Here is a 27,080-nt window from a genome sequence, read left to right as displayed (position 1 = left end):
CTTGTGTTTAATGATGACGCCATACATATTCACATAGCTCTTGTGAGCTTATCCCTCACCATGATGCAGGTTCGCGCCAGGCACAAACATCTGTTTTGCATTAGGAGAATGTCCTGTAATCTCCTCGACTATACAGATGAAGACCCCTTTACATTCTATATAGTATGCCTGTCTTGAAGGCCTTACAATGTTTTGTGGAATAAAAGGAGCGCATCTTTTATTTGTTTCCTGACGTTTGACTGACTCTGCCATGTGGTGGACTATCATTACAGCCTGTGCTGACAATTAAGTGCTGGCGCTGAACAACAGAAACCACCTACTCAAATTAAGCACTGGATCAAAGCTGACCAAGCTCTGCAGCTTCCATATGCATACTATATAACGACTGAGGCGTCCGAATGTCAGCAGACTCCTTCCCAGGGCGCCCGTTTTCATTGGCCTCGAAGCCCGGAGCCTGAATTTCCAGTTTTACCCCCGTGTGATGCTTTCCCAGGCACTTGATACAAGTGCCTGCCCTGTTTACACTTTGTGTGCCTGGCGGACCTGCTATTACAAAAAACCTGCACAGAAAAAGGCAGACCTTTTCGTTTGGTTGTTTTCGTTTCTGTCTTGTTTTTGAATAGAGGCGCTTTAGCTTCCTGGGTGAGACTAAGTTTAGCGTCCTTGTATTTTAAAGGAGTAGATTGTCAAACTGAAAGGGGCTGGTTGTGTCCTGAAATTGGTTTCAAGAACACGAAATTGGTTTCAAGAACTTGCAGGCAGCTGGGCCTCGCTTTAAGCCCCGGGCTATGGAAGGCGACCAGCAGTCCTCCTCTGCCCTGCCATTAACTCGGATGTACCATTTTGTTTTCTTGCTGCCTCGCAGAAAAGTGACATTTCGAGTTCCCCAGCAGTGCATTCGCCAGTCAGAATAATTTACCGTAGTTAAATGAAAGGAATTCACATTGTGTCATGTATTCCATTTTCAAGTGTTCCCGATGTTTTTTGCAATAAAAGCGCTGCAAATGAACCTCAGATGTTCGCGGTTTGTTGGATTCGAGTTACATGGAGGGCAGGAGCATGTGTGGAATGGTAAGACCCAAGTTAGCCTGCATTTGGAACGGAGCAACGCGACCAGAAGTTGCAGTGCCAAGTAAACAAGCATTGGCCGCACGCGCGCCTCGCGCTTAAAGTTAAAAAAAAAAAAAAGACAAGCCCGGCGGAGCGTGGCGCGCGCGCTAGGGGGCGGGGGAGCAAACCCTTTGAAGTGCTCCCAAAAAGCGGAATGCATGGCGGCACCAAGCGCGTGATTGTGCGCGTGCTAGCAATGCAATCCGCTTTTTGGGAGCATTTTAAAATGCCCTTTTACAATAGTCTCGCTTTGCGATTGCTTACGCGATAGCAAGGCGAGACCTAATCAGTAAACACAGTAACATTTAGCCAATGCACAGAAGGGATCAGTATATTTTTTGTTAACATGTTTTTATTTTTTTTCTCCAATAAAAAAACAAACAATACTACAGCATCATGATCAACATTAGTACAATCATAGCAGACCTTGTCATTACGTCCCACTTGACAGGTGAGCCATGTATTTTCCCCCTCCCACATATATGCAAGACATGACCACAGTACTTGGATCCACCAGGAGGCTCCTCATTGTATCTGTCTCCCATCATCGCCGACCACTTCATCCCTCCTGTGAAACTGACCGTTGTGTTTCCACATTCTCTTCCTCCCGCTCCCCATTCATGTCCTGTGTGTTCACCCCTAGCACCTGTCCCCTCCCTATTGGACCCAACTGTACCCCCTCCTCCATCTCTTGAAAGCCTTCCAATAGTGCTGCCAAAATCTCCAAATCCTCTCCCACCTTATTGTCCACCATGGTCAATCGAATTCTTTGTCTCCTATGCCAGTGCCCATTGTACCATATTCCTGCTCCCAGGGTCACCGAGGTGTGGGGGGGGGGGCGCTGCCCCTGCCATCCCATTGTCACCCACCGCTTAGCAATGACCAAAGCCAGCTGTAAACATTTCCATTGTATTGTCGCCTCCCCGACTCCTGGGGTTTCTTAACCATACCCAGAAGACACTGTCCAAGGGTCTCCTCCAACGCAATATCAGTCGCCCTGCCCAGTCTCCCGTCACCTTTGTCCAGTATGTGCGCACCGTGGAACTCATCCAGGCTGTGTGCAAGGAGGTTCCCGCTGCCCTACATTTAGGACAGTCCGCCTACCTATTATCATACATTCTACTCGGCTTAATTGGTGTCAAATAGGTACGGTGTACATAATTGAAGTGAATCAAATCAAACTGGGAATTACATGACCCCATTCGAACAAGTGTCTCAGTCCATACTATGTCCGTGACAGGTTCCTCCATGTCATCCACCCAAACCTCCTATGCCCTGCAGGTTCCCTTTGGCCCTATCTCTCATAAGTGCTTCCTAGAACATAGACAACCTTCCGCTTGTGTTGCCCACTTTTTTTTTCTTTTCTTTATATATTTTTTATTAAAAAAAACATTTTTTAACAGTTTTATATAGCGCAAACTTGACCCTAAGGTTTTGGGTATCTGAGCGCTTTACACCACCACCAGTTGCGTTACATGAGGACACATTCGACATTAAGTGATTTGTCCAGAACCACAGGCTGTTGCACGTCCTTGCCGAGACTCGAACCCGGTTCGCCAGATTTGAGGTTGACCGCCCTAGCCGTTTGCCAACTCCTTCCACCCACTGTCAACAGCAGCTGCAACATTTCCCATCGTTGGGGGCGGCCTGCAGGAACCCCTCTCTGGCAATTTTTGCATATTGTAAAAATTGTCCTGCCCCTATTGCAAACTCACCACATGAATCCTCAAAGGTAACAAACCACTCTTCAGGGTATATGTCCCTCAACATCTCACAGACTCCTTCTTGCCAATGAGCTATGGGCATAGTCTCGCTAATACTTTTAAAGGCCACCATATACTCAACTCATCAGCTCCCCCTCTCTCGTTTTTCCTGCCCAATATACCCTCCAATTGCACCAATACCCTCCGCGTGAGTCGCTCTCCCTTGACCCGATCGCGCAACTCTAACCAAGCCCACACCGCCTCTGGTTCTCAAAGAAATGCACCTTCCCATTGGCGACCACTCAGGATACATCAGTGTGCTGTGTATGCGAGGTTCATCACTTGAATTTTTTGTTTAACTTCCATGAAGGTTTTTCTCTGGGCCTGTACACTTCGTGTATAGGCTAGGAAGATAGAAATGTTGTGGTTTTCATAGCGATACTCACCCTCCAGACGGGCAGCCCTAGGGAAGATGTCTCCATCCCAGAAGTTAAAGACCCTGGTAATGATCGCTGTCAGGGGCGCCCCTGGTGGAGGCTTTGCCTTCTCAATTGCAAACATGGGTGATAGGTCTTTTGAAGTCATCAGTGTTTTTAGCTATTCCTCATGGAAGCTTTTAGTTGAGGCACCCTCCACTTGTTACGGAAAACTCCGATATCTGAGGTTGTTCCTCCGGGAACAGCCCCTTACATCCTCCGCTCTGTTCTCCAAAGTCTCAGTTGTACCCACCACGGGGGGTCGCCTGTGCCTTCAGCACTGTTGCCTCCGTCTGCAGGTCTGCTATAGTGTGTTCAGCAGTGGTGACTCTGTCCGCCACTTTGCGGAGTTCTGCATGAGGTAGACACCGCATCATTCTTCCCTTCCAGTGCAGTGTGTGAGCCCTGTATGGCCTCCAGCAGAGCAGTACGTGTTGGCTCTCCTCCAGGGCCGGTGCCCTTGCCCCCAGCAGTTCAGCGTCCCTCGTGGCTGGGCCTTGCAGTGTAGTGTGCTGCACAATGGCGTTGCCCTGGGGGCCCTTGGCGGGCTTATCCTTCCCCATTGCCAGAGGCCCATGATGAAATATTAGGGAGGATGGGCAGGGATACGATCCCCTCCACTTCGTTCTCACCACTTTTCCCCCCCACGCCAAGAGGGCGCCTCTCCAGACCAGTATAGCTCAGCGTTGAGGCAGCACTCCACAGCTCCAAACATCTAATGGGCAAGATCCGTCCTATAGGCTCCAGCCGCCGCAGTGTTGTTCTCCCCGTGGCACGGTATACAACCACAACTTCTTGCTACTGTTTATGCCTGGTTCCGCTGTGGGTAGAGGGGGGCAGTTGCTCCCGAACACCCAGACACCGCTGATCAGCCCACAGTTAGGGGAGAACAGGCAGCAGGTATGTATGTGGCAGGATTGTCCACGGGTGTGACTTCCCACTCCAGGATACAGGATTTTTTAACCTTTTGACCAGGGCAGCGGAGCGCTCTAGCCGTGATTCCGATCGGCCATCTTGCTAGGCCACGCCTCAGGGATCAGTATTTTATTATATGGACAATTTTTTGTTTTTAGTGATCTTTATCCAAAGCACTTTCGATAGAACCCTATGTACACAAATCTTTCTCACTCAAGTTAGACATTAATGTTCAGAGAAATAGCCATCTTTGAAGTGCTCACAACAAAAGGCAAGTGGCATGAATGACTAGAAAATAATTGTTATTCCCAGAGTTAAACAAGATGTAGAGTTCATGCATGTTCCTGCCTTTGGAGAGCCTGCCTGCTACCCAAGAATAGCACACTACACCTCAACAATAGCTTGCCTGCACATTAGAAATTGTTTGCCTACTTCCCTTAGAAGAGCTCACCTTTATGATGATAACAGGCAGCATCCTATCAAGCTTTAGCTTGCACTACAAGAAGACATTCCCCAGCTTGTGTTGCAGCCAAGCTTGCCTGAAGACTAAAATTAAGCTTGTCTGCACTCCTCAGAGCACATCTTCCACTCCTGCACGAGTCAGTTAATGACAAAGAGCACATGTGTACTCAAATGATACCATGTATTTGCCAAAGTAGAGTTAACATGTGGAAAGGGAGCATTGCCCTGTAGGTGACAGGGCCAGAGTGAAGGGATAAGAGATGAAAAAGAAAAGTATTAGCGGTCTTAGGAGGTCAACAGCTTTAGACAAAAGGACAGGGAAAGAAAAGAAGGTGAACGGGTCACGAGATAAGGGATACTTCTTATTAGAATATACAAATAAAGTATTTTCCGCTGTACACACTGAATGCTTTAAACGCCCCATTCCGTGCTCTGAGCCATGATCCCTGCATTTTGATGTCATCAAATTCCCCTAAAGCATTTTTCATTCTGATTGTAGACAGTCAATACGGCATTACTCCCATTTCATATTTCAGATTATCATTTTAGATATATTTTTATATAACAAAAAGGCTTTCTGCACTGCTATGGAGAAGCATCAAGGTGGAAAAGGGCCATAATGTAGACTCTGCTGGGCAGGGTACTCCATCGCAAACATGACGCAGTACCCTGTCCCCAAACCCTCAGTCTGCCCGCCTCATGTATAGACAGTTTGATGTTGGGTATTCCGTCGACGGAGCACCTGTTGACTCCATAGACTGAACACTTCCTCTGATGGCCTTGTGGAGTAGGGGCGGTCGTAGGAAGGCCATTACACCACCCGCTCTATTTAGGGTGGACTGTGTAATGTCTTTTTTGGACTGTCTGTCCCTGCCAGGAAAAGCCTGGCGCTGAGGGACAGGAAAAAATATATAATGCCCCCACATCCTGGGTAAAAAATCTTTGGTGTTGAGGTAATTGGTTGTTTGTTTTTCAAAAACAGACTCTTGCTTTTGGAATATGTTTTTGAGAAGAGAAAAAAATTGGTGAATGTCTGTCAAAACCCACAGCGCCCGTTCACCACACTTTTGGTACATTGAAAGGAACTGCTGTGACTGCAATTCCTTTCAATGTACAGAGATGACTGCTGGGTCAGCAGTCATCCCTACATTTCATGGATGGTAGTGTGCTTCGCCACCCTAAACGTCTGTACTGTGTCCTTCAAACTCTCAATCAGGCTCAAAATCTTTAAAACACCCACCAGCTGAATCCAAGCCATAGGCATTAAGCTTACTTGGACTTCACTGTTATTATCTCATCTTACAGGAAGGTGGTTTCAAAAGTGTGGAAGGTCTGTTTTCTTTGGAGTGCTTTATGTAGAGATTTAGGAACTATCTCTCTGCAAGCGTACCAGTCAAGGAAGTATACCACCACAATCTGAAGGTTTCTTACCAAAGCAACTAAAAAGCTGTCCCCATTCATCAACAATATTAGCTCCATCTCTACAATTGTCACTTTGACCATTACTGCAGATTCTCATCTGCTTTCCCAAAAAAAAACCACACTCCTATTTATCTTCCTGTTGAAACCCTATCTCCTTTTTCCATCGTGTTTTGTAGCAAGCTGTGGTGGACAATAGCACTGTACTGTGACACAGACATACACTGTGCCACACACAGGTACATACTTGACCAAACGAACATACAAACATACAGCACACAACATATGCACAGGGACGGGAACACACACATGTATACCTACACAGCTGACAGAATCCACTCTCTTGACAACCAACTTACCTTACTGAAGGTTCAGACAGCTTCTCTGCTCTGTTCACCTGACAGTTTCTCTGGTGGGAAACTGTCATGGGTGGTAATAGAGATGTGAGGGTTTTTGGGACCACATAGATAAGCACTGGCTAGGGCTGGCTGAGTCTGGAGAAAGCCATAACAACTACATGGGACCATCTTCTCCCCTCATTGGACAACTGATCAGTAGCAGCCATATCTTCGGGTTGTCTTTCTGCGAGGGTTAGAGATAGGGGTGATATCTGCCCTTAAGGGCTTACACTTAAAACTTCTTATGATAAGATAAACTGCCTTGATTTTACATGTACACGATGCATGCATAGGAGGGTAACCAACTCAGAACCTATGACACCAATTCTCACTCGAAGCATCATGCATTTAAAATCCAGTAACCAAGGTCATGGCCTGAATATTGCTGAGACCATCACTTGATTGCTCACAGTGCGACTGGAACAAGTGGCGAGGATTGTCCCCAATACCCTAGGGGGACAGCCGCCACTGATTTTAGTGCCCTTTCATTGTTTTGGTACCTTGTTGGAAGAAAAGTAAAAACAGCTTAAAGTCATCCATATAGCTGCCAAAAAAAACTGCTGTTATTGTCTTCTATGTCAGTTTGAAGATTTTAAACCAATCAAGTTTCATATTTGAGTTGGAAGTCTTAGTCTATAATTGTACAGATTATGATAACAACATTTCTGCTTTGTATTGACTTAATCTAAAATAGAACAAGTGCAATACTGTAAATGTGTATCATTCATTTGTAAAGTTTTTTAAAAGCAATTACTAAAACTGTAATTTAAAAGAAACAAAGAGGAACTGTAATTTTAAACACAGATCTTTATTTAGTGAACTGTCCAACTGGTGGAAAATTAAAAAAAAGTGTATTGATTTTGTTTATTGGGGGAGGGGGGGTCAAATGTGTGTCAAATGTGTGTGATAGTATTCGACCCCAGTCACCAACGTTTTCTACAAAAATGTAATTTAAGTATGTTCACTGTTTAATTTGATTTATTGAAAACTGATCGGGAGAAATTATTAACTCAAGCATTAGAAGTTAGATGTAAAGTAGGTCTATTAGTAGATAAGGGACTTCCTGTTTGCAAGGTTTCAACTGTATTTTGAAGAGGGTTACTGTGGGCATTCCACATACTTTAAATCGAGAATGTAATTTTGATTTTCTCTTTTAAATTTACATCGATATAGGTAGTTCATATAGGTTCAAACGGTATTATTTATTTAAATGTATATTAAAAACTGGTGAATGGAAATCCACAGGTTCATGCTTCTGTAGCCGAGCCAGTAGTTGGTGAATTGGACTGAATTAATCTGTACCTCGACAAGTAGTTGGTACTGCATAAGTGCCCAAATAAACCATTAAAAGCAATAGAATAAAAACTGTAGGAATTTGCTAAGATTTTCCTTGGAATACTTTGAAAAGTTATATGTTCTAAACAAATTAACCTTCACAATTTTCCTAACCTTTGTGAAGGTTTGCAAAGTATGCTAAGTTGTACTTGTTGGGTGGGACCTGCAAAATCTTACATTTAGAAATGGAGTTCCCCATCCGAAATGATTTGAGACGCACTTGTTCAGCAATGTCATTTTTTGCTGAAAATTTTAGTCACAGGTCAACCTTTCTGACATTGACAAACTTTGCAGTCTACACAAAACTTCTCGGCCAATATTTACATTTCACATAGACATTGGTATAGTCAAAGAATATAATAACATTTTCTCAGACTCCCTTGTTTTTCTTTTCATTTTTTAACTTATTTTGCAGCTAGTGTGTCTTTAGTCTGACGAAGGCACATGATCTACTTTAATTCCCAGAAAACATTTTCTACAAAGAACAGTTTTTAAGGGTATTTCTTTAGAACTGTGTTTGTAAATAAATTGTAGCAAAAAAGTACATTATTACAAATGTAATTAAATATTTAATCTATTTTTCCAATGTTGTTGCTGCTAAACACACGATCTACTACTAATTGTATTCTTCGGATTTATTTTCAGCTTAGCAGCAAAGCACAGTCTTTCTGCAGAAGAACTGTCGGCGGTTTTGGTTGAAGCCAAAAGTCCATTGCCAAAACAAACTTTGCAGGTCCTACATAGCGTGTGGAATGAGCAGGGTAAATCTTTGTCGGTGTCGGAAGAGGCTAGAAACGTAGTCGCAGGCGGTCAGGTGAGAATTAATTCCTTATTTTTAGTCTCCTTGCAGATGAGGTAGCATTTAAGTTTCTGTTCCTACTTATCTCCCATTATCTCATTCTTGGTTTCCTTTCTGTCCCTTCTTTCTATTTTCTCCTAACGGATAGTCCTAGATTTTTTTCGTTCTGTTGCCTAAATGATACAGGTTGCAATATAGAATTTCAGTTTCAATAAGGACTTTTTTGTATGCTTTACCGATTTCTACAGTACATGCATTTAAATGATTAAACTGCAGCACATTTGTCGTTCTCTGATTTTCTGGCATTCATACATTCTCAGATTCACACTGTAAAAGATATCACAGCGTAAGTGATTAGTTTTCTCTTTTTGAGGGTAAATCAAGTTTAAAGTGATGATAAGGCGGGTTTGAGAGAGCTGCATGCTAAAAATGACATTAAGCCTCAACTTATCTGTCTTGCACCGTAAGGGCCTCACTATGGAATATGACTTACTCTATTTCCCATGACAGAGAGCTTCTATGTGTGAAAGGCGTGTCAGAATGATTGATTATGGATGCTGAGATGCTTATGTACAGGAAGTTAGATAAATGTGCACAATATATAAAATACAATAATAAATTTCAGGGTAATTGAAATATATATCAAAACCAATAAGGGCTGGGCATCAAGAGGAATCGCATTTGAACTCAAGGACCTCCACTACTATCGGAATACCTATCTCCCCCCAATCTCTGGCATCACGTCCAAATTAGTGAAGTCCTGGGCCTCTTAAATTTCAGTTAAAAAGACCTGCAACAATGCCCTCCGTTACCTAACAATATTTTCCACACAAAGTAGATCACCAAAACTCAGAAAAGTAATCAGAGAAATAGATGTGAAAAGTGAGAAGGCACCTCACGTACGCAACACCAGGGAGGCTACCAGCTGGTTCTCGCTAGTACGCCCACGTTTTTTCATCATTGGTTGCCAACTCACAAGAATCAGAAAACTAGTGCCCAGGGGAGAAAAAGTAGACAGACAAAGAAAAGAAATTTCAAAAAGAGACGTTGCTGTCCCCATAAACAGAAAGAGAGAAAGAGAAACCCAGTGTATTGCAAAGAACGAGTGTTCCGAGCAATATTAAAATTGAGTTGAAGACTCACTATAGGTCACCCTCTTTATTCAAACCGGTGAGTTCACTCAAAATAAAATCACTATATGTTGCTAACCTTTGTAAGGAAGGCCAACATGTTTCATTGCCATTTATCCTTATTGTGGCAATTTCATCAGGGCATAGGGTTTCAATCACTCGCCTCACTGGACATATACTTTTGTATTGCGGGAGGGCTGTAAAAAGCAGGAAAAAGGAGAGAAGAATAATAGCAACTTTCTATTCAATGCTCAATAAAAGTATGGACCAACCATTTATACTTATAATCAAGTCTACACCAAATATTCATTCCAATGAGTGTATTTACCAGGTAAAGGCCGAGGGCATTCGTACCAGCCTTCACCATACCAAACGGGGTTGTATTAAATACTCTTTTCCCCGATTTTCGGAAGTGCGCTGTAGCTAGCGCGTGTTCCACCTGTGGAAAAAAGGTTTGCAACTTCTCATCAAGTGGCAAGGCATATTCTAATTGGTATTTTCCACAAGCATGCATTCGCTACGTATCCTCAAATCTCGTTTTACATATTTCAATAAATACCCGCTATACTCAAGCAGCGACAGTGTTTTGTTCACGTATCCTTTTTAACGTATCCTTTTTAATCACCAGCCAACAGAGGATTGCTCAACGAACACCCGACTGAGACTAATCCAGTCACGTAATTTCAGTCGCCCTGCCCCAACCATACCTAGTTACGGCAGCGCATATGTTCACCGTAATTACACGTGACAATGCCCGGCACACCATAATGCCCCCGCAATGTTTCGCAACCTTTGTACCGTGGTTTAAGAAATCTCACCACAACCAGTATCGGAGGGATCCGTATCTCGTCACCGCCTCAATTCAAATCCGCTTCACAGCCTCCAATGCTATGTCTCTGGACCACGCCCCCTGCTTCCGCCTCACATATTAAGGGGCCAGTGTTAGAACTTACTCGGGTCTCCACCGCCAGCGGCGGCCATCTTGGAACAGCCACTATCGCGCATAAAAAGCTCTTAGTCAGATGTTCAATTGTTTGATAATCCAACGCAGCATAACAATGTAAAGGCAATGCACAGGATTCACATACATGTTCCTCGAATCTGTGTAAACAGATATTAGAACTAAATCAGTTTACGTCATTATTACAAGGAGCTCTCCCCTCACAGTAGACCACGGATTCCTGCAAATGCTCAGCGTACATCAATCATTTACTTCCCAAAAATTCTGCACTCATTCAAAATGGGAATTCAGCAATTTTCATCTTACACTGCTGCGCTACTCATAATCATTTCTTTAATCAACTCCCGTCCGGTCATAACTATACCCTATGGGATCATTGATGTGATGTTACTATCTATTAAGTTTATTCCACTCAATATGATCATTTAGGCCTGTTAGATCCGCCTTCTCAGTAAAAATCCAACAAGCTTCTCTGGTTGCCAGCACTTTCTCTATGCTATCATTGCTGGCCACCGCCCTCTCCAGGACAATCCATTTCAGGGCCTGCAGATCATGTTTGGATTCGCAAAAGTGTTGTACCAAGCGTGTGGTGAGTTTGCCGGCTTTGATGGTACTCAAATGCTCTTGAATCCGTACCTTTATTTTTCTGGTAGTTAGACCTATGTACTGTAGCCCACACTGACAGGTGAGTCTATAAATAACATTTGTTGTATTACAATTTGAAAATGTGTTCAAATGCCATTTTCTACCACTGTTAAGGTTAACACAGTTTGTCTTCTCCGTCAGCTTACAGGCTGAACACCCACCACAAGGATAATGTCCAGCCGGCATTGATGAAGTCCTTTGTTTAACTTGAGGTCGCGTATGCACTAGCTTGTCCTTTAAATTCGTTGCACGCCTAAATGCAAATCTAGGTTGTGGCATTTTGAAATCTGCAGTGGACAACAATGACCAGTGTCTCCTCATCAGTTGCCTAATCTTAGAGGCTAAGAGGTCATAAGTCATAACCACCGTCAGGCAATCACTTGTCTCTCTTTTATTCCTTTCTAAGAGAGCCTCCCGTGGTGTATTACGTGCTCTTTTACACGCTCTGTTAATAATTTTCTTGGGGTATGCTCTTTGTATCAATTTGCTAGAAAGCTCATCTGCTTGCTGAGCAAAAGTCTCCACAGTGGAGCAATTACGTCGGTGCCTAAAAAATTGGCCTACCGGCAAGTTGTCCCGTAAGGCTCTCGGATGATATGAATGGTAGTGTAGGAGTGAATTCCGATCTTACCCCTTTTGATGAACCATTGTGTTCAAGGTATTACCCTGTACCTTAATATCAAGATCCAAATATACCGCACACTCATTATTGAATGTCCAAGTAAATTTTAGACACGGGTCGAGACTGTTGAGCCAATTCAAAAATTCCAGAAGGGTGTTCTTATTCCCTTTCCAAATGCACAAAACATCGTCAATGTACCTCTTCCAGAGACAAATATGTCTCTGGAAGGGGTTTGATGTATGATACAAAAAATGTTCCTCAAACTGGCCTACATAAATACAGGCCAGACTGGGCGCAAAAGTTGCGCCCATCGATGTTCCGGACACCTGTAGATACAGGTCATCCTTATAACCAAAATAGTTACGTGTGAGGGCAAGCTCGATACATTGGAGCACAAATGATTGGGGCGTGTCGTAAAACCATTCCTGATCCCCCCAGGGCCTTCGCTGATGCCACCAGTGTGGCCTCCTGGGGGATACTGGTATAAAGTGACTCAATGTCGATTGTGAACAAGAACTGCTGCGAAGAAACAAATTCCAACTCATTAAGAGTATTCAAGATATCTGTCGTGTCCTGGACATATGATTGTTGTCTCAGGACTGACTTTCTTAAGAAAAAGTCTGCAAATTGAGAAAGTGGCTCAAGAATAAAGGAAATTCCCGAGACTATCGGGCGCCCAGGGGTACTTTATGTACCTTCAGGAGTATATAGAAGGCTGGTGTTCTCGGCTTGTTGTTAACTAAAAACTCTGCCTCCTTACTCGTAATCCAGTTCTTGCTCCTAGCTTCCGCCACCATCTTAGTAATCAAATCCTGTAATTCATGAACAGGATCTCTAGGGAGGGGATGGTAATTTTTCCGCTCACCTAGCAGTCTTGACACCTCCTGATCGTAATCTTAGGTATTCATCACCACTATGGCCCCGCCCTTATCAGCGCTCTTTATAGTTAATTCAGCATTGTTCTGGAGGGTCTTCACAGCTTCCCAATCCTCATGGCTCATGTTATTAAAAGACCGCCCCTGCTGGCCAAGTTGTTCCAATTTAGAGATCTCATACAACATCTTTTGTTCAAACACCATGACTTCTGGACCCATAGTTGAGTTCAGTGGACAAAACTGAGATGGGCGTCGTAAATTTGTTGAGAAAAGCGACTGTGGTTCTAATTCTTTATTAGGAAAAAGCTCCCAGTTGAAAAGAGTAATTGAAATATATGCCTGTTTTTTCACAAATAGGAGCAAAATGAAATAGCATCATATCATGCAGACATTTATATACCATATGTATGCATATATGTTCTGGATTTATCCTAAGATTATTTGGTCTGGTCGTACATCGAGTTAATCCATGTATGGATGAAGTGAAATCATTTTGTTAAATTCCGTTTGTGTTAATGGACTACAAAGACCAGAATACGAAGGTGCACACTGGGAATTTATGCGGCTTTTTAAGATTTTCTCTTGCACCCTGAGCAAGCCTGCAAGGCTAAAAGTGCTTTCTGTTTATTGTAGTCCACTTGACACCTACTTAGGGGGTCTGGCGACTCTCGAGTCCATTGAATAATATTAGCACAGTAATAAAGTATACATACATAAAAACAACAAGTAAAATTGAAACATTTTAAATGCTGTGAAAATGTAAAGGAATTTAAAATTGGAGGCTAAAAATTAAGAACCCTACTCTCTAATTGCTTTTTTGTAGTAATTTAGTACTTTTATTAAAGTACTAGAAAATGCTATTCACAAATTTGAGTGGCGATCTATTCCATCTCTCCGATATTTTCTGAGGAAATCTTCACACTTATAAGTTTACACCTTAGTAGTACATGTGGGAAGGTCCAATGACAGTGGTTGAGAAATGGGGTGTTTTTACTAAAAATTGGTGGGCTTTGGGGAGGAGAAGTCGGGGTCAAGAGAGGATTAAGGGGTGGGATTTAGGGAAAGACAGGCACGCACTAATTGCTAGTCATGAACTGCATTTCCAAATCTAATATAGCCAAAAATGTCACAAAATAGTAGTAAATGTAATCCAGGTCAGACCTGGAGTAAGTCCAGCACCACATTTGGCCACCCACAGTTACTGCAACACCCTCCCACAAAAAGTAATGGAGGCAGGAATTAAACATGTCCAATGTAGTTGTAGGCGTACTGAAGGAACAAACACTTGGGCATTTTTATCCCAGATGTCTCAAGGCACTCCCATACCACATGACAGAAGTCTGCTGCTGCTGTTCGGCATCTTGATATCGCACTCCTTACAAGAATACCTGTGCAGTAGCCATGATTCCCTAATGCCTGTTGCAAATAAAGCAGGAACCTGTTGGTCTGGCACCATTTGTCCTGGAGCTGCTGCACTATGATTCACTATGGAAGTAATGGGCTCAGAATCACACACTCCTTGACTGGATTTCCCCTACAGTGGAAGCAGAGTCCTACTCCTTATACTTCCTGAGTAAAAAGCCACTCCTGTGAGAATACCTCTCAAACCATCATCCCCTTCCTACATGCAGTCTATACACTGCCTGATTTTGACATTAAGTCCAGGCTTCTCCTGGTGCAGTTGTTCCTGTTGTAGCTGGTTGAGTGGCACCCTTAGTAGGTAATAGCTTGAGATAAGCCTTCTACTACCCAAACGATATTGCAACAGAAGCTTTTTCTATTAGGGGTTAACTGGAGAATGGGAAGATAGACAGGCAAACAGGTCTTCATGCTCAACATCAATGGGGTACTGAATTTAACAGATTACCACTTTGATATAAGGTATAACTTCAAACACATGATTATGTATGCTTGGTTTCAAATGAAAATCCTTGCTTATACATTTCTTGTATTAATATCTTTCCATTCCAGTGATCTGAATTCAAATAGAAATAAGCTAAGCCTGCATACTCATTTTTAAGGGCCTTAGCAGTACCCATCCAGTTCTGATTTTAGATCTCTGGAGTATGGAGGATATGAGTCTACAACCTTGACAGTTGCCTGATCTTCAAACCCAGAAGAATCATTAAACTTCTCATCCCTCAGTACCAGTCTGTGTGTAAAAACCTGATTCTTGCTCAACAATTCTTTCGGCATTCTCAGTGAGATCTGAGTATGGTTGTGGCTCTGCTGGACAAACCTCTCTTGAACTATTACTTACTGTTATTTAAGACTGTTTGCCTTGAAACTGGACTAGTGACCATCATCTAGGGGCAGTGAGATGGTCAAGTTCATTCTATTTCTTCGTAAGAATCTTATTCACTCAGACATGTTGGTAATCTGCAGCCCCTTCTTTTGAACCCTAAGGTAAGATAAGAATTCAATATGAAAGAGGAGTTCTCCGGCATGGGCTAGCTCAGCAATTTACATGCTGACATGCTTATATATTTGGAATGCTTTCAAGACTGTCTTCTTTTTTAAACTGTCTTTGTGGTTGTTTGGAGAATAATTGCTGAAAAATAATGTTCCTTGGTTTCAAAAGTCCCAAGTATCCAACACAGATCCTTGCAGCTTCTGTTCCTGCAACTTCCATGGCACCCTTTTTTTGGAGATGGTATGTGCACACCGCCTCAGAACTGAACCAGACTACATTTCTTTCCAAAAGCAAGATTTTATTTCTCAAATCTTGTGAGCAGTTTCCATTCATTTTGTAATTCTAAATCTTTTTATATATGTATTTTATTTGAAAAAGGTGATTACAACAAAACAGAACATGCTGTTCTTTCTATCCATACAAAAAAGACACATGCCATGTTAATTACACTCCCAGCAATAATTAATCAATGCAGCATAATATAAGATCTCCAATTTAATCTTCAACCACCCCACGTCCTATCTTATGCCAAATCCATAAAGCCCATAAAAATGAAGCGCACACAGCCCTCCCCATCTCCCACCAACCCGACACTCCCCCTAAAGTGACAATGCAACACCCTCCTGCCTTCACCCAAGAAAGACCCTTGTCCTGGCCAACTCCTTCTTACCTCCTACTTATAAAGTGCCTATAAATACCCTCCAACCACCTCTACTTAACAAGGCCAATCTCTGTAATATGTGGAGCACCTGTTCACCCTAGCATGAAACCAGGCTTCCCATTGGCTAACTTTCCTAATTTTTGTAGCCCTATCCTCAAAACTGGGATGACTGGAGACTTCCAATAGGTAGTGATTAAAGACCGAGCCATTAACATTCCAATAAAAACAAAATTCCAAACCTGAGAATATTTTTGATAGTGAGATTTCAACAAACACAATAGGGCTGCTTTTGGCAAAGGGAAAATGTTCTCTTGTGCAGTCCTGCTAGCCGCCCGGAATAAAGCAAACACAACAAGATGATGAATGGAGTGCTAAAACTTTTCGACCACTCACACCCAGTCAAGATATGTAGGTTTAATCCATCATTCTTTTGCTCACTATGCCACCCCAGATTGGACCCAGCCATATGCAAATCAGTCTTGACTCTGCTCCTCATGGGAACAGTCCAGCCTGAACTGCCAGGCCAGGTCCTCCCTGGATGGGAAACAAGCATCCTAGGACTGGTTTAGGGGTATCGCCCCTCATCAGCCTGGCTAGCTTGAATCCTGTGGCACAGCAAGCAAGGCACCCACATCTGGGCATACTCTTGTCCACTTAGGGCAAGCATAGCAAACACAACGTGATGATGGAGGGAGTGCTGAAACTTTTCAACCACTCACCCGAGTCAAGAGATCCGGGTTTAATCCAACCGCCTGGAATATCCCTTCCTAAAAAAACGTAAGGGAATTGCAGGATCTAAACATGTGTAACCAATCACCCCTAGAATTTGGGCACATCCCGGGTACTGAAGAAAACATTTTATTCTTAACCAATGGTGGTACGCCATGCACTGAACATTTGCGACCCCTAAAACAAGTGTAGCTCAATCCATAATACCTCTCTCAATGTCAATTCTCTAAACTATCCCTGTGTTCTGCTTCCATTTATTTCTCATTTCTTCTACAAATTTCTCTGATTTGAAACTCCGGACCTGATGCCAGAAACTTTGGGAAAGACCCTGTCCTCCCTGAACATATCCTTTACCACCTTCCTGGCTGACTCCATGTTGACCCCATTAAGATTAGCAAGGACTGCTTTTATGTCTACGTACATGAAGAAGTGGTGCTGGCAATGGAGCGCCTTGCCAGAGAACAACATCTGAGAGGGACTTAAATCTGGAACCCGCAAAAAAATCTCCTTATCATCATTATTCTAAGAATTGCTCATTTCCAAAATATCCCCTTGGTCAGACAGGGAGACAAGAAACTACAAAAAGCTAGCGTATTTTCAGAATTTATGGTGTGAATAGCCCGACTTAAAAAGATCTTCTTCCAATGTACCCACATTTATGTTAGTGTTTTGTATCTCGGTAGAGTCCTCACACCAGTAATGGGGAAAATCCAGTGCACATTTCACTGTAGCTTCAGTGAGTGGAAAGAGTGCTGATCTGGCCCAGTTGACAGTGAGACTAGAAAGGGTACCGAATCAAATAATTTCTCATATGAGAGATGGTAGGTTATCCGCAGGGTGCCGTACGAAGAGCAAGATGTTGTCTGCTAACATAGATAGCAAGAGGGGGCCCCTACCAAATCATAAGCAATTGTGTAAATTGCGCTCCTGTAGTGGTCTAACTAGGGGGTCCATAGCAATAATAACAAGCATTTGCAATGCAATAGGTCTCGCATTAGGAAAGTTTGAGCTATTGGTATTGTAAATGCCAAATTTTGTATTTATGTGTTGGTTTTGAAAATAGCTAAATTAATAGCTTTGTCATTTACAATTCCAATAGTTGTAACTTTCGCAAATGTGACAAATTCAAGAACAGAAGTGAAATATTAACATCTTTTTGTGACATTTGTAATAAAGCTTGAAACATTGAGAGAACATATTTGAACCAGTTGTTGTTGAATGGTTGCACAGATTGATGCTGTGGTGGCGCTGAGTGATGTTGTGGTGGCGACGAGTGATGCTGTGGCGTTCATTGATGCTGTGGTAGCGCATAGTGATGTTGTTGTGCCCCTGAGTGATGCTGTGGTGGTGCTGAGTGGTGCTGTGGTGATGCAATAGATAGAGTGAGTGCGATAGATAGAGGGAGGGAGGGCGATAGATAGATAGAGGGAGGGAGGGCGATAGATAGATAGAGGGAGGGCGATAGAGGGAGGGCGATAGATAGAGGGGGAAAGGTGATAGATAGAAGGAGGGAGGGCGAGAGATAGAGTGAGGGAGGGCGATAGAGTGAGGGCGATAGATAGATAGAGGGAGGGCGATAGATAGATAAAGGGAGGGCGATAGATAGATAGAAGGAGGGCGATAGATAGAGGGCGATAGAGTGAGGACGATAGATAGATAGATCGATAGATATATAGATAGATAGATAGAGTGAGGTTGATATCTAGATAGAGAGATAGAGTGAGTGTGAACGATAGATAGAGTGAGTCCGATAGCTAGATAGATAGATAGAGTGATAGATAGATAGAGAGTGAGGGCGATAGATAGATAGAGTGAGGGCAATAGATAGATAGATCGAGTGAGTGCGATAGATAGATAGTGTGAGGGCGATAGATAGATTTTGTGTGATAGATAAGTATTTAGAGTGATGGTGATAGATAGCTAGCTAGAGGGCGATCGATAGATAGAGTGCGATAGATAGATAGCTAGAGGGCGATAGATAGATAGTTAGATAGCTAGATAGATAGATGTGTGGTCTGTGTGAGAGGGGGACAGTGTTTGTGGTCTGTGTGAGAGGGGGGCAGTGTGAACTTTGTTCATTTGTTAACTAAAGTTATAGAATCATTCTAATTTAAGCTAAAAACACCTAGCACCAATAGACATCAACCGACGAAAAAAAACAAAAATCTACTGATGCGTTTTAGAAAGTGTGTGTGGTCTATGTGCGAGGGGCCAGTGTATGTGAAGGACCAGTTGCAGGCGACTTACGAGGGCAGACCTCAAGATACAGAGAGGCGCAACAGAATAAAAGTGCTGTTAGTGGAGAGAGTGATCTTCATCAGAATGTAAGCAGGAAAGCAAAGAATGAAAGTCATACAAAAGCATACGTGTTTGGGTGTGTAAAGTAAAATAATGAAACACACATTCAAAAGTAAATAAATATAAGAGATGAATGCAAAGCACAGAGGCAGGAGGTCAAGTAGTAAGTCACACAGAGCCGAGATTCCGGAAAAGTTGCGAGAAAGAGAAGGCGGGGCGGAACTACACGGAAGGGGAGAGACGCATGGGCGGAGAGGAGCCTGTGAGAACGCGCTGCGGAGATCAAAGAAAAGGTTTGCGACCATATGGAGAGTGAGGGGGTGTGCAGCCTGGTGAGCTGAATGCGTGTGGCAACAGAGGGAGAGTGCTCTGCGCGCGCGCCACAACATTTTCAGACCGCAACGTCCACGTGAACTTTGTTCATTTGTTAAATAAAGTTAAACAATAATTCTAATTTAAGCACAAAACACCTAGCACCAATAGACATTAACCAACGGAAAAAAAAAGAAATCTACTGATGCGGTTTACAAACGCTTTGATCCTGTAACGTTTTTGTTTTTGTTAAAATTTAGAAAAAGCACCTACTGACATTGTACGAACTAGGGGGCAGTGTGTAAGAGGGCAGTGTGTGAGGGAGAATTGTATGAGGGCACAGTGTGAGTGTGTAAGGGTGCGGGCTGTGTGTGTGTGCGGGGTGTAAGGGTGCAGTGTGTGTGACCTAAAGTACTGTGAGTGAGTAATGTGTGAGAGCAGTGTATGTGGGGGCAGTGTGTCAAGGGGTCAGTGTGTGAGGAGGGGTCAGTGTGTGTAGTTTGTGTGAGAGGGGGGCAGTGTGTGTGGTCTGTGTGAGGGGGCAGTGTGTGTGGTCTGTGTGAGGGGGGCAGTGTGTGTGGTCTGTGTGGAGGGGTAAGTGTGAGTGGTCTTTGTGGAGGGGTAAGTGTGAGTGGTATGTGTGAGGGGGCAGTGTTTGTGGTCTGTGTGAGAGGGGGCAGTGTGTGTGGTCTGTGTGAGGGGGCATTGTGTGTGGTCTGTGTGAGAGGGGGCAGTGTTGGTTAGTGACTTGTCAGTAAACTGTATTTCTATTTTCTTTAAAGGCTGTATTAGTATTGAAAAAAAATACACAATCTGACAGTGGCTCACGTAAATGACTGCAGTGGCTTGGAAGTAAACTGTATTCTTATTTATTTGAGGGTGAGGGGGTGCAGAGTGTGAGGGGACTAATGTGTGTAGGGCAGTGTGTGAGTTGGCATTTTGTGGGCTCTAATGTGTGTAGGGTAGTGTGTGAGGTGGCAGTTTGGGGGGTCTAATGTGTGTAGGGCAGGGTGTGAGGTGGCATTTTGTGTGGTCTAATGTGTGTAGGGCATTGTGTGAGGCAAAACAGAATAAAAGGATAAAAGTGCTGCTTGTAGAGAGAGTGATTTTTTGTTTTGCATGAGAATGTAAGCAGGAAACTCAGACAAAAGCATACGTGTTTGGATGCGTAAAGCAGAACACAGAGGCTGGAAACTATTGAAGACGAGGACAGACAGCAAAACACAGAGAGGCGAGACAGGATAAAAGTGCTGTTTGTGGAGAGAGTGATTTTTTTTTCTCATAAGAATGTAAGAAGGAAAGGAAACAATGAACGTGTTTGGGTGCGTAAAGTTAAAAAAACAAAAAAAAACATTCAAAGTAAATAAATATAATAGACGCATGCAAAACTCATAGGCACGAGGTCAAGTAGTCAGTCGCACAAAGCCGAAAATCAGAAAAAGATGCGAGAAAGAAAAGGCGGAGGGGGAACTACATGGAAAAGGAGAGACGCGTGGGCGGTAAAAAATAAAATAAAAATCAAAGTAAATAAATATAATAGACGCATGCAAAACTCATAGGCATGAGGTCAAGTAGTCAGTCACACAAAGCCCCCCCCCCCCCCAACAAAAACATGCGAGAAAGAGAAGGCGGGGCGGAACTACACGGAAGGAGAGAGACGCGTGGGCGGAGAGGAGCCTGTGAGAACGCGCAGCGGAGATCAAAGAAAAGGCGTGCGACCATATGGAGAGTGAGGGGTGTGCAGCCTGGTGAGCTGAATGCGTGTGGAAAACAGAGGGAGAGCGCGCGCGCACGAAGTGTCTGGTAGAAAATGGAAGCTGTAAAGAATGCGCGTGGTTGTGGCAGTTATTGACAATGCGCGTGATTGTGTTCACATGAACTGTACGCGATCCGCAGCTAGGTAGACTTTTCGGACTGCTTACTATAATCTCGCCTATCCATCCCTGCGGGATAGAATAGGCGAGACCTAAAAAGCAACAGTGAAAGAGGGCAACCCTGTCGAGTTACACTAGTCACTGGGAACAGACCAGTAAGAGAGCCATTAAGTGTCAGGTGAGCCACCGGGTTAGAGTGTGGTAGCATAATGACAGCAGTATAGCCACGCGGTAGCCATAGTATATCCAATGTCTCTTTCAGGAAGGACCACTACAGTGAATCAAAAGCCATTTCGACATCAAGAAGGGCAACCGCCGCTGGGATTTTGGGGAATATCCCGTTCAGGACTGCAAATATTGTACGCAGATAAATAGCAGTGGATCTGTGTGGTTCAAAACCCATTTGGATTGGCGATATGATTTGCTCCTTTAATAGAGTGAGATGGGTAGAGAGATACCTTTGGCCAGGATTTTATTGCCATGATTGAGGAGCGAGAGGAGGCAGTAGGATGTGCAGAGATTAGGCGATTTACCAAGCTTCAAAAGCAGTGTGTTCACACCTTCTCGAAGCGTGGGGGGGGGTGAGTCCCAGCATTAAGTGCTTCAGCTTAGACCTCCAGAACGTGAGGGCGAGTAAGTGCTTACATACCAAGTAAAAGGTGCCTGTGAGGCCGTTCAACCCCGGGGCTTTAGAGCCATCCAAAGCATCCATCGCCATCACAATTTCTTCGCAAGAGATAGGTTCTCCTAAGCATTGCCTCTGTTCCTCCATCATCCAGACCATCGCAATCTCAGGAACATATTCTGCAATTGCTACAGTGCCATCTGTTGACCGGATGGTATACAACCACTCATAATAGTGTTGGAGCACATTGATGATGCTATCGCTATCCGTTGCTCATTATTAATTCAATGATCTATCCGGTCTGCCTTTTAGGACGCAGCAGTCGGGCCATTGTACGACGAGGGTGTTTCCCCTCCCCATATATCTGCATCTGTGTGTATTTCCCCAGGTATGTCACTTCTCTATCTGCCAAGTCCCTAATTTCATCCATCAAGACTGAGCGCTGAAACAGTTTGGTTTGTGCGCCTTAGTAGCTTGTCCTCCTGGTCTATACTAAGCAACTCGACCTCAAGGTGACCAAGGCGGGCGCAAATGTCTCGTAATATACCCACGTGTTTAGCAATGGATACCCTATGAACGTATGCCTTAACGGCCTCCCAGAGGGTGGCTTTTGTGTCAGTTGAGCCAGAGTTGAGTGTGAAATATTCTGTAATGGAGAGTCATGCAGCTCAGAGCAGAAAACTGCTGCTCCAGACCTCCCTTATAAGGAACTGCAGTACCATTTTAACAGGAGCTTGGTCCGACTGAGTATGAGGGAGATGCACCACATCTGCCAACCTTAGCGCTTCACCTGCTGAGATGAGCCAATAGTCTGTCTGCATCTATACACCATGGGACACAGAATAAAACGTGTATGTCGAAGTCATGGCATTGAACAGCTGCCTTGCATCAGCTAGTGTGAAATTATCTATGATATCCCGAATGACGTGCAAGGAGCGCGGTTTACTGCATAAGTTGGAACCGGTGGCATGAACTGTCGGAGTGTAAGCCATATTGAAATCCCAAAGTGCTGAGATCTCTTGATGCCTGAGATAGCCACATATCTCCCTGCAGCATCTGTAAAACTGGCTGCATTGGTAAAGGAAATACTCTTATGTATCAAGATGCATACCCCTCGTGAGTAGGAGCTGTAATAAGAGAAATACCAACCGTCTCCCCATGTCAAAGCGAATGTACAGGTGGTCCTGGGTAAAAGATGCATGTCCTGCAGGAACGCCACCTTGACACTGTGTTGTGTTAAATATGCTAATGCTTACCCTTGCGTGGATTGTTGAGCCCGCTAATATTCCATGTCATGCAGAATAGCTCTGCCACATGTCCTTCTCTAGTTTGGGCCCCCATCATCAAAGAGCATAATAGGTTTCATCCCCTGATGTATAGTCAGAAATAATGTAGTGCAGCCCGAGACAGGTAATCAAAAGAAGAATGACAAAACATTCTGAGAACACTCCACCCCCCACACACGCCAGATTGTAGAATCTCTGGCGAATCCCGAAACAACTTTAACAAAACCTCAATTGTGAGTGATACGTTATATTAGTGATATGGTATACACCAGGGAGGTGGACAACGCCACGGCAGGCGGTGCTCTCATGAAAGGTGATACCTGTACAAAAGGCAATATCAGGTTTCAGTTTTAGAATTGCTCATAGTCCTATCAAGGGAGGCCATACCCCAACAAAGTTTGAACTACCAACTGTAAGAGAATCGAAGCGGGCATCTAAGGATCTAAATCCAGCATAAAGCTCTGTTGTGATTGTCGTGGCACCATCAACAGGTCCTGTCACAGCGTCTCTGGCTAAGCCCTCCTTGGTATACATGAGGGATTGCTGTTGCCGCGTGTTCTCATGGTGGTCACACATGAGTTTATGCTGTTTAGGATCTCCCCGCCCCACTGCGGTGCCGGTGAGGAGGGGTGGAACGTGAGCAGGAGATTTATATGCCAGTAGCAGCACCAACCTTGCACGACAGATACAATGCAGCAGGTCCGCTGGTCTGGTTTATGACATTACCATTCAGTTCATGGAGTAGCGACGGACCCCAATGGTAGCACAGGCAGTCTGCAGGGATAATGAGGGAGGGCGTCTCGGGTACCCCTAGTGCTGTGGGTGCCGCTGCACACACGTGGCTGGAGGAGGGTTGGAGGGCAGGCAGAAAACTGAGGGCGTTTGCTCAAAACCTGAGGTAACGCATCCCCCCCACGCACAGATCACTGAAGGCCGCTCTCATCAGCCGCCTCCAGTGCCCCTCCCAGTGACTCTGTATCCTCAATCAGAAGGCACAACCGGGACTGCCAGTGCTCAGGGTACGGTTCCCACTGACCCCGATGGGTCTTGGATGCAGATGGGTGGTGAAACCCGGCATTTCAGAGCAGCCATTGCTGGAGCTTCACAGTCAGGCGGCCATCTGCCATAAACTGAGTGCAAACAAACTACAATCTCTATTAAAGCTGGTTTCGCCAGAGGAAATCAAGGCGGGGGTCACAATGTTGAAACGGTTAGCTGGGAGTTTGGTGTATAATTTATAATCTACTTTTAATAAAGTAATCGGTCGATAAGACAGGGGGTCTGAAGAAGGTTTCCTTTTTTGATGAATATTGATCAAGACTCCTCTGAGAAAAGAATCTGGTGCCTGCCCTCCGCCCATAAGGTTGTTGAACAAGATAGTGAAAGGTCCTGGCAGGACTGGAGAAAAAGCTGTATAAAACTGTGCATAATCCATCTCCCCTTGGCGCCTTACCACAGGAAAGCTGTGCTATTACCTCCAAGACTCTCTTTCTCTGAGATTGGGTTTATTAACCTTACAGAGGCTTCAGGTGTCAAAAAAGGCAAATCCAGGCCTGTAAGAAAATCCTCTGTTTGTTGCTCTGAGACCCCCTCTACCCCATCAACCTTCCTCTCTGTGATAAAGAGTAGAGTAATGATGGTAAAAAAACTTGTTTGATTTTCTCTGCCTCATCCGAGAGTCGAACCGTACAAGGATTCATAATTTGCAAGATCAGCTTTTGATTCTTACTCTTTGGCTCGCCATGTTAGGAAATGGTCTATGTATTCCCCACTTCATAGACCTGGCTCTTGAAAGTTTGAAAATGCCATTTGGAGATACAAATCTCTAACCCTCTACTTTATTTCCTGTCAACTATCTCTCGGATGGCTGTCGGAGCTATCAGAAAGTGCTGCTTGGTAAGCTCTGTCTACCTCGTCCTGTAAGGAACGGATTTCTTTTCTGTCCTTCTTAACTCTGTATGCTTTAAGAGAGATAATAATGAAGGTTCAAAGTGTGCTAGAAAGGTATCCGTTGAGAGTTTACGCCATGGCCGGATCCAGATACTTTTCTTTGAACTGATTTTCCCATGTGTATTTATGGGCATACTAAATTTAAGGATGGAATGATCCATCCATAATACCGGCCAGGGAGATTCAATATTTAATTTAGGGGAATTCGTGAAGTAAAGCTTGTTGGTCATAACATAACTAGGATGTATGGAGAGATAGGAAGATGAGGTATATATTTGGCTTGGATGGTAACCAGATCCTACTGCAACATGACGCAGTTAGATGCTGATTCATTCTTGGCTGAAATGAGAGGTTGCGGGTAGCCATGGACTAACTATTTCCCCTAGTCTTGGTGAGGAATCTAGATTCAAACTTGTCCAGTGGTAAAGGTACTTGGTTGGTGAGATCGCATTAAATTTACACAAGACCTATGTCAATAAACTGATCTGTAGGCAGTCTTGGGGAAAGTGTTTGTAGGAGAGTAGGATCTGCACTTATGTTGCCCCCACTTCTTTTCTGATGTATACACTAGTTTCTGGCTATAGTCAGGTTGGGTCCCTGCTAATCAGGGCCCCAGTCTCTCTGTTCTCTCTAAACAACTTTGAGTGCATACTAGACGCACTAGTGATTGGATACTGTGGTACCTTATGAGCCTCTAGTATATGGTACCCTAGGTACCAAGGGCATAGGTACTTCAAAGGCCTACCAGGGGCTGAAGCATGTATTATGCTATCCCTGGGAAGCAGACTAAATCTGACACCACAGGCCTGCTACTGCAGCCTGGGTGAGGTAGTGTTAGCACTCCTCACAGAGGTATAGGTTCCTATATCACACCATACACACACATAAACCACCCCTATGGCAGGCCCTATCAATCCTGAGGTCAGGATGCTTGGTTTACAATGTGAGGGGGTGCCTCTGCCTGGGCAGGGCCCCTCTGCAGCTGGCAGGGTCTATTCCTTGTGGCTGTTTGTGGATGCTGTTAAACCATATACTCTTAAGTGCATTATAACCTCCCGGTTAATGCTAACTTTGGAATGACTGCATCAAAACATGTTGTGTTTGGTGTCAAACAACTTTGAATCATACCCCCACACCAGTAACTGGTGTGGGAGTATGATCCCACCCTTCTAGAGGGGACGACATGTACCTACTGTGGTAACACGGTAGAAATCTGAAGGAGCCCTGGCATCACAAAATGGATGCCACCAGCACAGACACTGGGCTGCCCTCCTGCTGCTGACTGAAACTCGCAGTGGAGGAGGCCCAACAATAGGCATCCTGTCACAGGGAGGTGTCACTACCTTCCAGACAGGATTTAGTGTATTGGGGCTGGGTGGGTGCACTTCTAGAGTGCTTTGAAGTCCTGCACTGGGGGAGCAGTAGGCTCCTCTGTGCATATGCCAGCTCAAACCGGTTCAGGGGCTATCTGTCCCTGCTCTGGTGCGAAACTGGACAAAGTGAAGTGGGTGTAACCACCCCCTACCCTGACCCTCCCAGAGGAGTGGTCATCGAGCTAGTCCCTCCCCTATCTTCAGTATAAGTTAGCAAACTTTGCCATTGCAAAGCAGATAACCCTGGGCGACGCTCTACAAAGAAGAATCCTGGCCCTTCGACGTTCCACTACCTTTGGAAGACAGAAGAATCTCCCTTGAAATCAAGGAGTGACTCCCCTGCTTGGCAGGCACCAGAAACTCTAATCAACGGTCGCAAACTTTCCCGCTCCCGCCGGAGTCCGAAGTCCCTGCAGCCCCGGAAGTGGATTTCCTGACTTCTCAACGGCCATTGTGAGTCCCCAGCAGAGCAGAGGCGAGTGGACCCCACGAGTGACGAGGAACAGCAATACCCGGGTACCGTGCACTATTGTTGAGTGCAACCCCTTCACGGCGCTCTACGAACTGGTGCTTTGGACCACTTGTGGCCCAAGCCTCCAGCAGGTTTTGCAGCGGAAATCAGAGGCCTACCCCGTCCCGAGTGACCGTGGGCTCCTGTGAAGCATTTCCTCAAGAGGCGTCTTCGCGATCCCTTGCCCGTTGGCTTGTG

General features: G+C 44.4%; 1 protein-coding gene across 1 annotated transcript in view; it reads left to right on the top strand.

Annotated features, from left to right (window-relative positions):
- The window catches only part of COMMD6 (COMM domain containing 6), a 137,144-nt gene that overhangs the window by 61,897 nt on the left and 48,167 nt on the right, over positions 1-27,080 (top strand). The window contains exon 5 of the mRNA XM_085622021.1: positions 8,464-8,632. Within this exon, the coding sequence (XP_085478147.1) occupies positions 8,464-8,632 (169 nt within the window). The remainder of the gene's footprint in view (positions 1-8,463; positions 8,633-27,080) is intronic.

Source organism: Triturus cristatus, chromosome 8 (assembly GCF_964204655.1).
Source record: "Triturus cristatus chromosome 8, aTriCri1.1, whole genome shotgun sequence".
Taxonomy (NCBI): Eukaryota; Metazoa; Chordata; class Amphibia; order Caudata; family Salamandridae; genus Triturus; species Triturus cristatus.
Note: the sequence above shows the minus strand (reverse complement) of the source record. Positions and strands in the feature narration are given on the sequence as shown.